General features: G+C 56.1%; 1 protein-coding gene and 1 long non-coding RNA gene across 6 annotated transcripts; one reads left to right on the top strand and one right to left on the bottom strand.

The window, feature by feature from the left end:
• Nucleotides 1-421: 421 nt before the first annotated feature.
• LOC124970776 (uncharacterized) lies at nt 422-10373 on the bottom strand. Its single transcript, XR_007106187.1, has 3 exons — nt 10247-10373; nt 2862-3958; nt 422-1092 (listed from the first exon to the last, which is right to left on the bottom strand). It is a non-coding gene; the product is annotated as an uncharacterized LOC124970776 (long non-coding RNA).
• Prss22 (serine protease 22) lies at nt 10072-14976 on the top strand. Of its 5 annotated transcripts, none has more exons than XM_047534345.1 (8): nt 10072-10645; nt 11408-11440; nt 11625-11651; nt 12045-12216; nt 12438-12513; nt 12610-12712; nt 13787-13944; nt 14646-14976. In XM_047534345.1, the coding sequence occupies exons 1-8, from the start codon at nt 10408-10410 to the stop codon at nt 14880-14882; spliced, it is 1044 nt and encodes a 347-aa protein (XP_047390301.1). In that variant the 5' UTR covers nt 10072-10407; the 3' UTR covers nt 14883-14976. The 5 variants fall into 5 exon arrangements, with proteins under 5 accessions (XP_047390301.1, XP_047390300.1, XP_047390298.1 ...); XM_047534344.1 differs by having other exon boundaries at nt 10073-10645; nt 12435-12513; XM_047534342.1 differs by having other exon boundaries at nt 10075-10645; nt 12438-12712.
• Nucleotides 14977-16236: the final 1260 nt, after the last annotated feature.

Genomic DNA, 16236 nt, shown 5'->3' with positions numbered 1-16236 from the left:
GACTTGGCTACAATCTACAGGATTGGCTAATTTTAAAATTGGGGAAGGCTATAATGAAAATAGCTGTAATTGGGTCCAATTAAGGCTGAATGCTGTATTCTGAAAATGGACCACCAGACTGTAATTCTCACACAAGTACAAGGCCAGCTGCAGCTCTGTAATAGGGCCCTAAGCAATTCTGTGAGACCCTGTCTCAAAATGAAAAAGAAAAGAAAAGGGCTAGGGATGTGACTCAGTGGTAAAGCACCTCTGGGTTCAATCCTCAGTACCAAAAAAAAAAAAAAAAAAAAAAAAAAAAAAATTATTAATGAGTGAGGAAACCAGTAAGATATTGAGACTGGTTTGAAAGAGAATCCTTAGAAATGACATCCATAAGGGAAACTGGGAAAGCTGAAATCAATTTATGAATGGATGCAAAATTGGTTAGCAGTATGAGCAACAAAATGTAATGTTTGGAATCACCTTTACTACAAGATGAAGGGGGAAAGCCGATTTGAAAAAAATAGCCTAGTCAAAGACAAAGGCACAAAGGACCCCACGTATTAGATAATGCCAAAGGATCTGCTAGATGATGCTTGGCATTCCTTTGAAAGGACACCTAGCACATCCTTTGCCCATTTCAAAATCATTCACAATATTTCCTAGGAGGCAAGACCCTAATGAAGATTATGGTTTGCTAAGCTAGTCCAAGGACAAATAAATATATTATAAAAATAAATGAACAGGCTATAGTTAAAGGACAGTTTTTTCCAGAAAGGCAAAATTATGACTTTATCAATTAATGAGGAAACCGGTTAAGATATTGCAGTATGTTCAGAAGAGGGCTTAAGCTGGGCACAGTGGTGCATACCTGTAATCCCAGTTACTTGGGAGGCTGAAGCAGGAGGATCACAAGTTTCAGGTCAGCTCTTTGTGAACAAGAGTTATTTGCTGTACTGTTTTCTGCCAGTGCAGTTCTGTCTCTGTGCCTTGTTTGTGTCTAACACCTCTAATCAGAGACACCCCCACAGCTTCCCTGGAGGATCCAGCACCCTGCTGAGAGGATTTCCAGTAATTCCACACAGTACTTCCAGTTCCAGTACTTTCCAGTTCCTATAGGGACAAGTAAAAGAATGAAAGAAAGGGCATCGTTTAAAAATCCTCAGAAGTTTCCAGCTGTGAATATGAGCCTTCCAGATTGATGGCACAGTGCCGGCAAAGACCTTGGGTGGAGAGAGCCAAAGAGAACAGAGGGCCAGGGTAGCTGCAGAGGAGGAGCCAGCAGGGCAGACGGCTCAGAGCCTGCCTCGCCACCGGAGATGGAGCTGAGTTGGGTCTCCATCTAAGAGCAGCCAGTGCTCTGAGTTTTCAGTTAGGAAGTGCCGTATCTCATTTATGTGAAGCATCTCTGAGTTCCATGAGGAAGGGGGCAGTCAGGAGCCTGTTGCAGTGTGGGGAATTTTTTCTTTTCTTTTCTTTTTTCTTTTTTTTGGTACTGGGTGTTGAGCTGCTAAATTGCTGTGGCTGGCTTTGAATATGAGCTCCTCTTGCCTCAGCCTCCAGAGCTGCTGGGATTACAGGTGTGCACCACCGTGCCCACCTGGCTGCAGAGTGTGGAATTTTGGGTCTGTGCACATGGAGAGTGCCTGATCCCCTGGCTGTCTTGGGGCCTGAAACACCATGTTGTGGTTGGATGAATGTGGATGGGAAGGAGAGGGTGGATCCTGTATGCTCCCCCATAAGACTTGAGCGATTAGGAGAACTGCATGGGAAAAGCCAAAAGAATGAGTGCATTTGAGGGACTCTCTAGATCACTGTTTTAGAGGCCTTGTGAAAGTTCATGTCCCCTGTGCCCATATCATGGCTTGAGGAACAGCTGTGGGAGTAGAAGTGGGGGGCTGTGCTCCCTCCTGTCACACAGGGATGACCCAATTGCAGAACAGCTTCCCAACACACCTGTACCTCTCCACCCCAGAACCCTCCTCCTCCTGGCTGGAGGAACAAACCACACTCTGGCCCAGAGCTGCTCATTAGCAGCAATTAACAGAGTCACCCATTTCCCTGGAGGGAAGAGGGGGAGGAGGAACGTGGTGGGAAGTGAATCCCCACCCTGTGGGGGTGGCCTGAGCTGGTTTCTCCAAGCTTCCGCTCCAACAGGCATGACATGGCAACCCAGGTCACCAAGGGCTAGGTCATAGCATCCCCAAAGACAGGGACCCGTAGATCTCAGCTTTGTACACAGTTCACTCCTGGAATTGAACTGGTCAGCAGGTCAGCCACTCTGAAGTGGGGAGATAGCCCTGGGACATGACCTCTGATCTCAGAACTTGAAGGCCCTGCCCCCTTTCCTCTGAGTCAGAATGAGTAGCCTGGTCAAGTGCACCCATGAGGCAGCACCTCCTGCAAGCCCATTCCCTCTGGGCTGCTTCCCCAGCTTCCTCCAGGCTCCCTTCAGGCCACCCTGGCTCTGCCCCTGTCATTCCCAACCTAGAGGAGGCTCAGTCCTTGCAGGCGAAGCTCTCATTTTCTGTGGAGGGGAGGTTCTTAGGTCTTGGGTAGAAGGGAGAGAAGAGTGCTTGGCTGATGGACCAGCACCAGCATATGCTGCAGGTGGCTGGGTAGGACTCAGGGCTGAGCTGGTGTGTGGTTAACAGTGGGCTTGGGGAGTGGGTGGTAGGGGTGGCCTGTTGTGTAGTGTTTGCTGATTTCTGTCCCCCATGACTGATGTCAAGGTACTAAGGTGGCGTTGACAACTCACAATCCGCAAAGTATTTAAAAATCTAACTCAGCTCTTGCTAGCCAGTAAAGCCAGTGTTAACACCCCGTTTAACAAACATGTCATTCTAAAGAGAAGCAGATAAGCAAAGGGTCTCCAAACTCACCTGAACAATCAAATTAGCCAGCCACTTGGAGGAAATTCCTAGCAAGAAATGGTTCCAACAACCCTGGAAAGGTGTATGCTGGGAATCAGAGCGCAGGCGAGGGTTCTGGTGCTGAGTGGATTGTGCAGGGGTGTTTCTGTGGGAGGACTGGCCACCTTCCTCTCCAGATTGCCAGCCCAGGCCAATGGGTGTTTTCCCATGAGAACAACAAAAGTTGAGGTAGAAATGTGATTAACTTTTTAGAAATTCAGTGTACAGCCAACTTTTCTGAAGGAGAAAAACATTTTAAATAACCTAGGTCATTCTAGGAAAGGAAGGGAAACTCTGGGGGAAGCTGCCATAGAAAAGAGATGGAGCAAGCTGGGCACAGGGGCACATGCCTGTGACTCCAGCCTCTCAGGAGGCTGATGCAGGAGAACTGCAAGTTGGAGGATAGCTTCAGCAACTTAGAGAGAGACCCTGTTTCAAAATAAAAGATTAAAAGGGCTGGGGATGGAGCTCACTGATAGACACCTGCATTCAATCCCCAGTTCTGCACTGTCCCTGCATGGGATAGTGGAGGTAAGAAAATGCCCAAGAATCACATAGACTAAGGTGTTTCTTTATCACAGCAGCCATTAAGCCAGGGGAAGGACGCATGGAGTCAGGAATTATCACCTGGCTCCTGGAAGTCCAACTTTCAGCGGAGCTCTGCATTTAGAAAGTGTGGACTAGGAGCTGTTGGTGTTGAGGGAGGGGCCCACAGGAGGGGTCCCTGAGCTGAGAGAAAGGAAGGCTGGGTAGGGAGGGAAATGCTCAACCTCCATTTGAAGGGAATGCTAAGAAAGCAAGGCCATTATAAAATAGGGAAAACTGTACTCCCCAGAATTTTTGTGGTGGTGGGGAGTGGGGAAGGCAGACTGCTTGAGGGGGCTACTTCCTATAAGGGAACCTTGGGGTGGGGAGGGAAGTACCTAGAGCACACGGTCCAGCGTGGGAGGCCTGCAGGATGAAGGAAAGGCTGCAGCAGGTGTGTGGCTTGAGGCCTCCCCTGCCTCCCTGGGGACTTCTGGAGAGCCACCCGGCAACGTGGATTCCAGGACATGGCCCAGGTTCTCCTGGAAAGGGAGGAGGATAAGAGCTTTGGAACAGAATTGAAAAGGCCGTGAGGGGCCTGGGGGAGGTGGAGGAGAGTGTGAGATCCCGGGCATGAGAGCCTCAGGCTCCAAGTGGGCCCCCAACCCAGGGCTGGGCTGGAGACAGGGAAGCCGGGTGACATCAGCTTCCTAAGACACTGTGGAGTGTGATTAGATGGGAGGAGGGACATCCCAGGGGAGGGTGGCAGCAGGTGAGTAGTGTCACCTCTGTGGGTGATCCAGTGTCTCTGGAGCCAACCAGGCCAGGATCCTGGAAACCATGCATTGCCAGGAGCCGGCCCCAGCAGCTCGCAGGGTCCCCAAAGGATGGGTGAAGTCAGCAGAGGAACAGCTCGAACCCCTGGAGCAACTTGAAGCAAGTGCTGCTCAGATTTATTTTAGCTCTTCTTTTATAGTATTAAGTAAAGCAGGATTAAATAAGATACAAGTTATAGAGAAATCACAACGAGATCTGTCATTAACCACACTCCCCAGCAGGCGTCTAACACAGCGGGTACATTAAGGCCAACTTTCTATATTCACTTAAAGTTACTCACATGAGCAAATTATAGTGAAAGGCATTTTCCTCTTTTCAGCCTGCTGGGCTTTGTTTACCCTCTGGTGTCAGACCTATTGTCAGCATAGTGACTCTATTTTGTTTTAAGCTAATTTTACCGAACTGTTAAGCAAAACCTGCACTAATTTTAGCTCATATTATTATATTTTTTATTTAACCTTAAAGGTCTACTCTATTACCTAAACAAGCTCAGTTAAGACTAAGTTAGGTTATTTTATTGCCGAGCAATCAGTGTGAGTACCTAATTTTATCCTATTATTTTTTATGTCATTGATTTATCCTCTACCTAGTGTAATACACATGTGAGACCTAAGCCAGAATAAACTACTCATAACCAGTTAACATGCAATGAGGCCATTTGATCTTAAGATATTTTTCTAGTTGTTTGCGTATGCTGTTTCTTTGTTATTTAGTCCTACGTTTCCAGGGTGGCCCTTAAGGTCCAAACCTTTGAAAGGAGGACAAATATTGGACATTGGTCCATTTACCATTAATATTAATTATTAATTTACCATTTTCATTGTACACTCCTGTGTAGGGAAGAGGTGGATCTGTGGAGGGTAGGTCCTTATACTTATTCACTTGTTTTCCTCTAGATGGATACCACAAACGTCCCCCAATCTTGTAAGCTAAGTAGGGCGGTCCTGGTACTGTGGGGATAATAAGTCTCCTGTTCTGCTTGTTCGGCTATTTACTGGTAAAGCATTAACTGGGCAGGTGTGGTCAGCAAAGGAGCAAGCAATTCCTGTAATTGTGGTTTTTCTGAAGAACTCCTCAAACTCTGCACTTTTAAATTCTGTGTGATATTGGTACAGTTCTTAAAGCATTCCTCATTTTCCCCCAAGCTCCGCAGACTTGTTGAGGTTAAATTCTTATCACAACGATCCAGGGAATATGATCTGCAGTTGCACAGTTGTAAGTTTGATGATTATTGGAAAACACCCAATTCCTAGGAGAGATGGCAGCGGCAGTTTCCTGGAACGGTGGCCTTGCTAAGCCCCTCCCCATGCTCTGACCTTGTCAAGCAGCATGGCGGAACAGCCCCGCTAATGCATGCCCCAGGACACCCTGCCTGCAGACAAGACAAGCCAGCCAGCACCCTGCTGGGCCTGCATTCAGCCTGCAAGGCATTCAGTCCCTTGCCCAAGCATGATGGAGTGGTTGTGCTGACCAGTCCTTTCCACAGACAGATAAACTGAAGCCCAGGTTGGAGGAAGGAGCAACACTAGAATGACCTGAGAAGTGGCGAGTGTCCACTTGGCCAAGGCCCTGCCTCCAAAAGCAGGGTGAAAAACTCAGTGCCCCTGGGGCCCAGTTGTGGACCCAGGGTTGTGGCCTGAGGTCACAGAGCAGGTAGAGGGGGGGACCCAGCCACAGTCAAGGGCAACACAGCCCAGGGGGGTCCAGAGCTGCCACCTTATTAGGGAAAACGGAATCCAGATTCTTTCACTCTTTTAGTTGTGGTACAATGCACATAATGTCAAGTTCACCATTTGAAACATTTAAGGAGCACAGCTCAGCAGCAGTGAGCAGCCAGCACCACATCCACTCCAGACATTCTCGTCATCCCAGACTGAAGCTACCTGTCCCCATCCCGTCTCCCCAGGGCCATGCATCCACCCTGCTCCTTTCTGTGGGTCTGACTCTAGTGCCTCACGCAGGGTATGTATGGCTTAGTTCTTTGTTTCTGGCACTGGGGATTGAACCCAGGAATGCTCTACCACCAAGCTGCATCCCCAGTCCTTTTTAAAAATATTTTTAATTGTTGATGGACACAATACCTTTATTTAATTTATTTATTTTTATGTGGTGCTGAGGATCGAACCCAGTGCCTCTGAGTCACAACCCAAGTCCCATCCCCAGCCCTTTTTATTTTTTATTTTGACATAGGGCTTCTCTAAGTTGCTGAGGCTGGTCACAAACTGTCAACCTCCTGCCTCAGCCTCCTAGGTAGCTGGGGTTACAGGTTGGCATCGCTGCACCCTGTGGTGCCAGTGGTGCTTCTCCTGTTGTGTTGGCTTCTTTGTTTGGATAATGGTCTCAAGGTGCGTGTCACAGTGCCCGTCTGCTCTGAGCCTCAGTCCCTTCTCCACCAGGAGGACCTCATGGGCTACTGGCTTCAGCTGAGCCCCCATCCCTGTGCCCAGCTCCCCTGGGGCTCCCTGCCTAGGTGGCTATCTCTGCTCTGAACGTTGTCTGCATTGGGTCACCTGGGCCTGTCTGTCGCACAGTTCCAATCCGGTCTGGGTTGGATGTGAGTCCTTGAAGCCTGGATGGGCAGGCGAGGAGCATGGGGTTCTTTGGGGATCAGAGCCACATGGCCTCCAATCACAAATAGCGTCCTTCTGCCCACCTCAGCAGCGTCCAGGCACTGCCGCCCCCATGCTCCGGACTCCAGGGTTCCCTCCAGCCGACCTCTCCCTGTCACTCCCCTGCCGGTGGCCTCCACCCCCAGGCCAAGAGATCTGGAGTATCTCGAATCCCTCTCACACCCTGGATGGCTGGCAGTGGCCCCTGCTCGGGCAGCACCTCAGGCCAGTGCTCAAGCCAAAGCCCCTGGAAAAGCACTGCTGCCCTCATGCCCACCAAAGAATGGGCAGGGCCCTACAGAGGATCTAGAATTGACCCTGTCATGACCCCCGCTGCTCGCCTCCCCGCCCTCGTCCACCATCTCTCCTGGGTCTGACAATTCCAGGGTGACCCTGCTGACTGCCAGGATCTTATCCTTCTCTGCTCAGAGCTGAGGAAGCCCCAGGTCTTTCAGGAAGTCAAAGGCCTCCTGCTTCAGCTCCTTTCCACTCTACACCTCACCTGCCACTGGCTCCCGGGCCCCTGGGGGCTCCCCGCCCTGCCACACCTGCTTCTCTGCTTTGGTTTTCCCCATAGGTCTTATTGTCTATTGGACCAAATTATTTACATACTTTTTAAATTCTCAGTTTCATCCAGAATCCTCCCAGGAGGGTTTGTTCATGCAGCATGCATTAGGTCCTCCGCAGTGCTTGTTGATGGGCTCAGTGAAGGCAGGCACAGTGTCCTTTTCTTATTTTCCAGGGCCTAGCATGATCCCTGGCAGGAGTAGGCGGTGCCTGGTCGCCTTTGGTTGGATGATGAATGGATGCCCCTGTTCAGAATGTGTCCCCTGACTCCTAGGCGCACATCTGAACCGCCTCCGCGGTGAGTCACCTCTCTGGTCTGTGCATCACCAGCGCCAGCTGTGTTAGCATAAAAATGGCCCTGCAGCTGTCAGTCATCAACGCCTCAGTGCAAGCTGATCAGCGGCCCTGAGACCAGACTGGTTAGGGACAGGGGGCGTGGGTGGCCTGAGTGGGCAGCTCATCCATCTCTTGCACAGGCAAATCGATGCCCAGCCAGGATGCCTGGCGTGGGTCTGGCACATGGTGGCACTCAGTAAATATTTTGTTGAATGGAGGTTGAATCATGCCAGGGTCTCCACCCCCAGACCTTCAGGGACTCTGCCCTCCACACCCTGGGAACCGGGGAGCCAGTCTCTGGGGCTCTTTCCCAGGACATCCTCTGGCTCCTACAGGGCCTCCTCCTTGGGCCTCCTCCTGACCATCCCAAGGGTAGGACGTTGTGGGCTTGTCTGCCGTTGGGTCTCCAGGACAGTGGGCTAGATCTTTGGAAAGGCAGGAAAAGCTGGAATGGGGATGAACTGGGGGAGGGCCAAGGGGAAAAGAGGAGGAGAGGCGGGGGCTAGAGCCATCAGGCACCCATGCCCCCGTCACACCTTCCATGTTCACTTGTTCACTCGACTAACCCCGAGTGTGCAGGGACCTTCCCCACAGCACCCTCTGGCCAGGAGCCGTAGCACAGTACAGAGTGTCGCTCCCGGGCCCTCCATCCCGCGGCCGTGCCCTCCTGAGACCCCTCCCGTGGTCGCTCCCGGGCCCCCTGAGACCCCTCCCGTGGTCGCTCCCGGGCCCTCCATCCCGCGGCCGTGCCCACCTGAGACACCTCCCACCCGGGAAGATGCCGCTTCCTGTTGCAGCACCTGTGTCTTCCTCCCGTGTCCTGGTGCCCAGCTCGGGGCCTGGCAGACTGCAGGTGCCCAGACGTTCGCAGGCTGAGCTGGAGCACCACCAGCTTGCTCAGGGGGGCAGCTGGAGGAGTGGGGCGCGGAGGCCCAGGGCGGAGCAGGGAGAAGGCGAGGGTCCCTGACATTTTTGCCTGGCTGCTGGGGGCTGCCCAGAGAAACCAGCCTCCCCTTGACCTCCCCACACGGGCGTTCTATAGTGACCCCAGAGTCCTGGACAGAGAAACACGCACCCAGGGCTCCTGTGGCCCCAGTGCCAGGCGTGCCTTTGGTGGGCCAGGACAAGGCTCTCGGCCACGTCTGCCTCCAGTTCAGCCCTGAGCTGCCTCACTGCAGCACCGTGAGCATGGTGTGAACGGGTGACCATCCTCTTGCTACCCAAGGCATGCAAGGAAGGTCCCGCCTGGACCCACAGTGCCAGCTGGGTCTGCTGCCACCCTGAACCCTGAGAGACCAAGAAGGCGGGTAGCACAGGGGTTCTCCCAGGGCAGGCAGCCTGGCCTGCTCCAGGGTCTCTGGCCCAAGCTATCTTGGCTCACCAGCCACCGCTCTCCAGAACCTCTGTCCCATCTCCCCTTCTTCTGGAGTAATGTTACTGCTCCTGTCCCCAAGCTCTGTGGGACCAGTACTGTCGTTCTTCAGGCTCCCATGTCAGTGGCCTTCTCTTCTGGGCAGCCTTTGCTGACCACAGTCGACCAGGCACCTCCTCTGGGCTCCCAACACCCAACCCAGCCGTAGGACCCTGTGCAATGGTAACACTCTGCCCTTGGACGGAGCCCCCAAGTCCAGTCCCAACAGCCTGTCTCCACCACTTACCCAGCAGGTGGGACCTGGGGCAGATCACCCTCTCCCCAACCTGCCTCAGGGGATGGTAAAGGGACGCGAGGTGGGGTGAGGCCACGCACAGTGTGCGAGACAGGGCAGCATCTGCGGCACCCCTCTTCCACCATGGCGAAGGGGAAGGTGAGGATAGAGACACTCCATCTGTCTGGGTTGGGGGGACCTCTGCCCTGCTTGAGTGCTGATAGGGAGGATGGACCCTGCCCACTCTGGTCCCAGGGGGCCATCACCAGGTAGAAGTAGCACAAGTCCACCCCAACTGGGACTTCCCACAGACCAGCCCCGTTGCCCTTTGAACCCTGCAGGGGTCCCAGGACATGGGGGTGGCAGACTCCTCTAGCCCCAGTCCTTCCCACTTGGGCACTTGGGTCAGCCTGACCCAGGTGACCAATGGCTCCTCCCCTTCCTGGGAGTCCAGGTGAGAAGTGAGTCCTTCCTGGCAACCCAGTGACAGGGCTGAGTCCCTCCAGCAGGGACAACAGGAAGGCAGCCTCAGGGACATCTCGGACAGCAGCCAAGAGGCCACTGTGTTCCACCACTCTGACCTGAGTCACAGCTTTCCGGGAAGTGGGCTAACGGGATTCCAGAGCCCAGGGTTGGACTGGGTCTGTGGGCTGACTCACAGCAGCTCGGGCCCTTGGAGGCGGGAGCCGTTACTGAGCTGGGTCCTCCTCTTGCCAGGCCAGGGCCACCAAGGCCCTGGGGTTCCCCAATACCCTATGCCCAGACTTGAGCCACTCCAGACCCAGGCCTTCCCCATGCTGGACCCCTATTCCATGCAGTGGGGACACTCCCTCACCTGGACAATGTCAAGACCACACCCTGGACCTCCGGACTTCACATCGCTGATAGTCTGGAGTCTGGGCCCCAGCCCAGCCACCCAGGCCTCAGGTAGAGCCCCCAGGCCCTGGTAACGGCTATTTCCTGCCACAGCCCCACCTCCTGTGACCTACGGCCTGGATGGCTCAGACAAGGCACCTGGGGGACTGGTCCAGCAGCATTCCACTTCCCGGGATAAAACCCGGCAGCCTGCAGGGAGCCCCACACACCACAGCCGCCCGTCCTGCCCTCTCATCCCCAACACGCCATCTGGCTGGGCCTCGACCCCCACCAGCCATGGAGGTTCCCAGGCCTCCCCCAGCCCTGGGTGGGGGCTGCCGCAGGGTCCTGACTGCTCTGCTGCTCCTGGTGTCCACAGGTGAGTCCCCAGACCTGCTGCTCCTCTCCCTCTTCTCCACTCCTGGGTCCCTCCTGCCTCCGTGTGGCTCAGCATCTTGCCTGCAGTCTTGCCTGGAATCTGGCCCCTACTTTTTCCTCTTTTCTTTCTTTCTTCCCTTCCTCTCTCTGCCCTCTCCTGGCATGTCATTGTCATCATTATCATTACCGTCATCACCATCATCACCATGATCATCACCATCATCACTTTTGGTACCAGGGATTGAACCCAGGGGTGCTTCACCACCCAGCCACATCCCAGCCCTTTTTATTTTTTATTTTGAGACAGGGTCTCCCTAAGTTGCTTAGGGCCTTGCTAAGTTGCTGAGGTTGACCTCAAATTTGTGATCCTCCTGCCTCAGCCTCCCAGGTGGCATGTGCCTCCACAGCCGGCTCTGGCATGTTATTTAACTGCTCTGAGCCTCATTTTCCTCAGCAGGTGTGAGGATTAGTGAAAAAGTACAGGCAGTGGCCCTCTCGTGGGTGATTATCTTCCCGTTCTCCACCATGGTTGCTTGCCTTCACCGACTTCATTTCCTTCCTCTTGTCTCTCTCCTCTCATCTCCCCCTTGTTCCTCCATGGCTTACCTTCTGGGTCAGCGCCATATGGACCTAGGGTAGGAGGTCAGAGGGGAAGGCGCTGAGGAGCCCCGCCCAGGCTCCGTGGGGCCTGGGGAGGAAGCCAGGGCTCTGGGTTCTGAGTCCTGAGCCTCCCTCTCCTCTCTTACCCTTCCTTCCCTGGCAGTGGATGGAGCAGGCACAGGCAGGACAGAAGCAGGTGGAGGATGAGGCCACCTCTGTACAGTGGGCCTGAGTTCTGTCTGCCCAGTCGGGGTCCCAGGAGTGCCCCTTGGAGGCTGGAGGGCCCCTGGGGATGAGCCTGCTGGAGAGGCTGGGGCTTCCCAGCACTGGGCACGGGGCTCCCTCACCACTGGCCTGATCCCTCCTTTTCTTGCCCTCAGCCACCCTCAGTGCCACCAAGATTCCTGGTGAGTGTGAGCCGACATGCTGGGGGGGAGTGGAAGCGAAGTCGGACAGTGTCTGTGTGTCCATCTGTGTGGGGCAGGTCAGAGGCAGCCTGGTTAAGAGGGGGACCGAGCTAGAGGAGAAGGGAGGCAGAGAGGAGGGGCAGAGGTGGAGGAGAAAGAGCCCAAGTGGGAAAGGGGCCAGCGTCCAAGGGGACAGAGGGGCACAGGGCACAGTTGAGGAGAGGCGGAAGGAAGGCCAGCCAGGAGGGTGGGTGGGCGGAGGGAAGCAGCAGAGGCAGCCTCTGAGGGCAGGGGAGGGCATGACCGGCTGGACGCAGGCCTCCGATGCAGGGCAGGCTGTGGGCAGGGGAGACGCCAGTGGACACGGTGGAAAACTGGACCCTCCTTCACCAGTGTCCCCAGACTGCGGGAAGCCACAGCAGCTGAACCGGATCGTGGGCGGCCAGGACAGCGCAGATGCCGAGTGGCCCTGGGTTGTGAGCATCCAGAAGAACGGCACCCACCACTGCGCGGGCTCGCTGCTCACCAACCGCTGGGTGGTCACTGCAGCCCACTGTTTCAAGGGGTACGTATGGCCAGGCTCGAGCAGGACCCAGGCTGGGCTGAGCCTGGCTCCCCATCCTGCCCCTGCCCCCGGGCTTCTGTCTGGATGGCTGCCCTTCAGTAGAAACCCTCCAGCCCAGATGCCTCTGGTGCCTCCCGGGGACTTCTGCCCCTGCCCTCACCCCCGGCGTCCCCTCCCAGGCCCTTCCTGGCTGATCCCCCTCCTCCCTTTCTTTCCAGCAGTCTGAACACGCCATCCCTGTTCTCGGTGCTGCTGGGCGCTTGGCAGTTGGAGAACCCTGGGCCTCGGTCTCAGGAGGTGGGTATCGCCTGGGTGCTGCCCCACCCTGGGTACTCCTGGAAGGAGGGGAACCGTGCAGATATCGCCCTGGTGCGTCTCGAACACTCCATCCAGTTCTCTGAGCGAATCCTGCCCATCTGCCTCCCGGATTCTTCTGTTCATCTCCCTCCAAACACTGACTGCTGGATCGCAGGCTGGGGGAGCATCCGCGAAGGAGGTGCGGCTCCCTCCCCACCCGGGGCCCAGGGTGTGGGGACAGTGGGCTGCAGGCACTCAAAGGCACGTTGGCAGGAGGAGCAGGAGTGCAGGCCAGGGGCTCCGCGTAACAGAGACAGGAAAGCACAGTCTGCAAGTTAGGTGTGACCTCACAGGAACCCTGGGGGCCAGTGTCCGCACATTTCTAGTTAAAAGGGATCCTTGGCTATGTTTCAAGACAACAGCCAGATCAGCAAAGCTATTCGCTGTGAAGGAGAGGCTGAAAGGAGGTGTGGGGGGCCAGGCCCTAGAACTCCAGAGCCAGAACAGGCTCCCTGGTGGCCGCGTGCCAGACGGGCAGGCAGCATCCCAGGAGGAAATGCGGCCTCCCTCGGGTCTGCAGGGCTAGAACATGCCGTCCAGGATCACGAAGCAGATGAACTGGAGCAAGAGAAAGACAGGTGGTAGGCAGACAGCCCAGGCCAAGACAAAGAAACGCAGGCAGAAATGAGGGGTGAGAGACGTGGGCAGGGTTAGAAGACCCACGAGACCGCTGGGAAGACGGAGTGGAAGGACCGTGGGACCCAGCCGAGGCAGCTCTGAGGACCCACCGACTCAGGTCGCAGGCTCCCCACGGGTCTACCCCAGGCCAAGGGTGGGGCTCCCTGAGTGCAGATGACAGCGAGCATGGATGGGGCACCCCCGAGCACCCACTGCAGCAGCCACACTGCACAAGTAGTGCCAGAGACGGGCATCAGAGGACTTACCAAAGATGCAGGATCTGGGGCTGGGGTGGAGTTGCTCAGTGATGGAGAGCTTTTTAGCATGTGTGAAGCCCTGGGGTCAATCCCCATCACCACGAAAGAAAAGGCCGGTTGGGGGCAGGGGAAGAAGGAGAAGAAAAGAACCTCAGGCTGCACCTCCCTGTTTGGACTGAGACGTCCAGAGGCAGAGACCTGGAATCCAGGCTTTCTGAAAGCTTCTGGGTAGAATCCGGCAGAGCTGAGCTGTTGGCCCTTCCGAAGGGAATGCCGGGAACCTGCCCCTCAGGAGACGAGTGGGAGGGCAGCCTGCCGACTCTCTCCTCTGTCCCCAGAGCCCCTGCCACACCCTCAGATCCTGCAGAAGCTGAAGGTGCCCATCATCCACTCGGATATCTGCAGCCGACTGTACTGGCGGGGCTCGGGGCAGGAGACCATCACCGAGGACATGCTGTGTGCAGGCTACCTGGAAGGGCAGCGGGATGCCTGTCTGGTGAGTGCCCACCCCTGCGGCCCTGGCAGGTCAGTGTGCTTGCAGCCCCACGCCTCTCCCCTCTCCCCGGCGCCTCCTAGTCCCTGGGAAGCCCTTGCCAGGCTGGGCTAGGCTGCACTTGTGCACACAGTTGCGCCCCCTCTCTCCAGCTCCACGGTGGGTGGCATGGAGGAGGGCAGGGTGTGACCACCAGACCCGAGCTTGGCCTGCTCGAGGCCTGGCTGCCGCCCGTGTTGTCCTGGGGCAACTCCTTCCTTCCTTCCTTCCTTCCTTCCTCCTTCCCTCTTTCCCTCCTACCCTCCCTCCATTCATTCTTTCTTTTCTTTCTTCTTTCTTCCTTCCTGGGGATTGAACCCAAAGATGCTCGACCACTGAGCCACACCCCCAGCTCATTTTATATTTTATTAGAGACAGGGTCTCACTGAGTTGCTTAGGGTCTTACTAAGTTGCTGAGGCTGGCTTTGAACTCGAGATTCTCCTGCCTCGCCTCCAGAGCTGCTGGGATCACAGGCGTACGCCCCCGCACCTGGCCTCATTTCTTCCTTCTGATCCTCAATTTTCTCCCCGCTCCCTGGTGTATCTGTTGCGGGGAAAACGCTGCACTAAGTCCTTCCCCTACGAGTGGGTCTGGAAGGCGTGTCCTTCCTGGGCCTGCCAACCGCCTGCCCTGTGTGGGCCCCTAACCTTTCTTCTCTCCGCAGGGCGACTCCGGAGGCCCCCTGATGTGCCAGGTCGATGGGGCCTGGCTGCTGGCAGGCATCATCAGCTGGGGCGAGGGCTGCGCGGAGCGCAACCGACCCGGCGTCTACACCAGCCTCCCTGCCCACCGCTCCTGGGTGGAGAGGGTCGTGCAAGGGGTGCAGCTCCGCGGGCGCTCGCCAGGCACTGGGGCCCGCAGGGAGTCGAGCGCGGGCTTCCCGGGCGCCGGGCGCTCCTAGGGCGCGGGCACGGGCCGGGCCGGCCGGGGACCGTGGCCGCCGGCAGCTTCCTGGTTGTAAATAGCCGTCTACCTCTGGGGGGCGCTCGCGGCCTGCCCCGGGCCGCCGGCGTCCTCTGCATTCGAGTTTAGGATTTTTACAGTCGTTTGTAACCCTGCCCACATATTTATTCTTCCCGTTTCAATAAATTATTTATTCTCCTGTTTCTCCCCATGCATGGGAACACTGGGAAACAAGGGTCCGGGTGCGGATAAAAAGCGGGGAGGCCGCTGGCAGTCTCAGCTTGGCCTGGCCACCTGGGGCTCAAGCCGACCCCTGGCTTCTAGCTTGGGCTCAACCTCCGGATCCCTGACTTTCGGCCATCGCCCTTTCACCGGGAGCCAAGGAAGAAGGCGCGGGGTGGGAGGTGGCGCTGGGAGACCTAGCTCTGCCGGGGGAGGTCAGGGTGGGCTCTGCTCTGCTCCTGCTGGGTTTCCAGAACTGGGGCGTCCGCTCGTGACAAACCCCCATGCCTGAAGACTGGGCTTAGAGCAGGTGTCCAGGTCGGCCACCACCAGGGCCGGTCTCCAGGACCAGCAGGGACGGCCCGCCCCAGCTCCTCCCTGTCAGGAGCCACTCCGCGGTGACTCGCTGCTGATCGTACAGACCCTTCCTGCCAAGCAGGGAGCAAAACAAGGAGGCAGCTGCCTTCTAGGCTCCGTGGGCACCGTGACTGAGTCACCGCACCTGTTCCTGCAGCAGCTCAGGGTGAGGGTGAGCCTGGCTGCCAGGGGCCCCGTCTGGTTTCCAGCTGGCTTCTCCCTCAGGGCTACAGAGGGCTGCTGCCTCCCTGGCCCAGCCATGACCCAGGCCCTATAACAGTGACCATGCAGTGAGGTGCCTATGCCCCAGGGGCTGCAGGTAGGTGCTGGGGAGCACAAAAGCCCCTAGTAGTTGTGTGCCAGAGATTCACCCAAAACCCAGCCCAGGAAACAAGCAGGTCCAACGTGTTGTGAAGAGGGTGCAGAACATTCCCGTCCAGGATGACCAGGAGTGGCAGGTCTTGGAAGAGGCAGTGCAGGTGTGTTGGGTGTGTGTGCGTGTGGCCTTTGTTGGGAGTACAGTTCTAAAATATTTGTTCATACTGTTTTGATTACCTTTATGTTATTATCAAAAACAATAACTGCTGTGGGCTTGTTTTCATTAGCCAAAGAAACAAACAAAATCTGCCTCCTTGTCGGGGAAGCAGCCTGGGAGTGATGAGTGACAGGAGCTCCAGGTCACAGAGCTGGTCCTGGCACAGCACCCCCCTGCCCGGTGACCTAGAGCCCTCTTCCCCGTCACTGCCCCTCCCCTCCCCTCCTGCCTCCAGCCT

This window comes from Sciurus carolinensis, chromosome 18, assembly GCF_902686445.1.
Source record: "Sciurus carolinensis chromosome 18, mSciCar1.2, whole genome shotgun sequence".
Taxonomy (NCBI): domain Eukaryota; kingdom Metazoa; phylum Chordata; class Mammalia; order Rodentia; family Sciuridae; genus Sciurus; species Sciurus carolinensis.
This window is presented reverse-complemented; position numbering and strand designations above follow the sequence as displayed.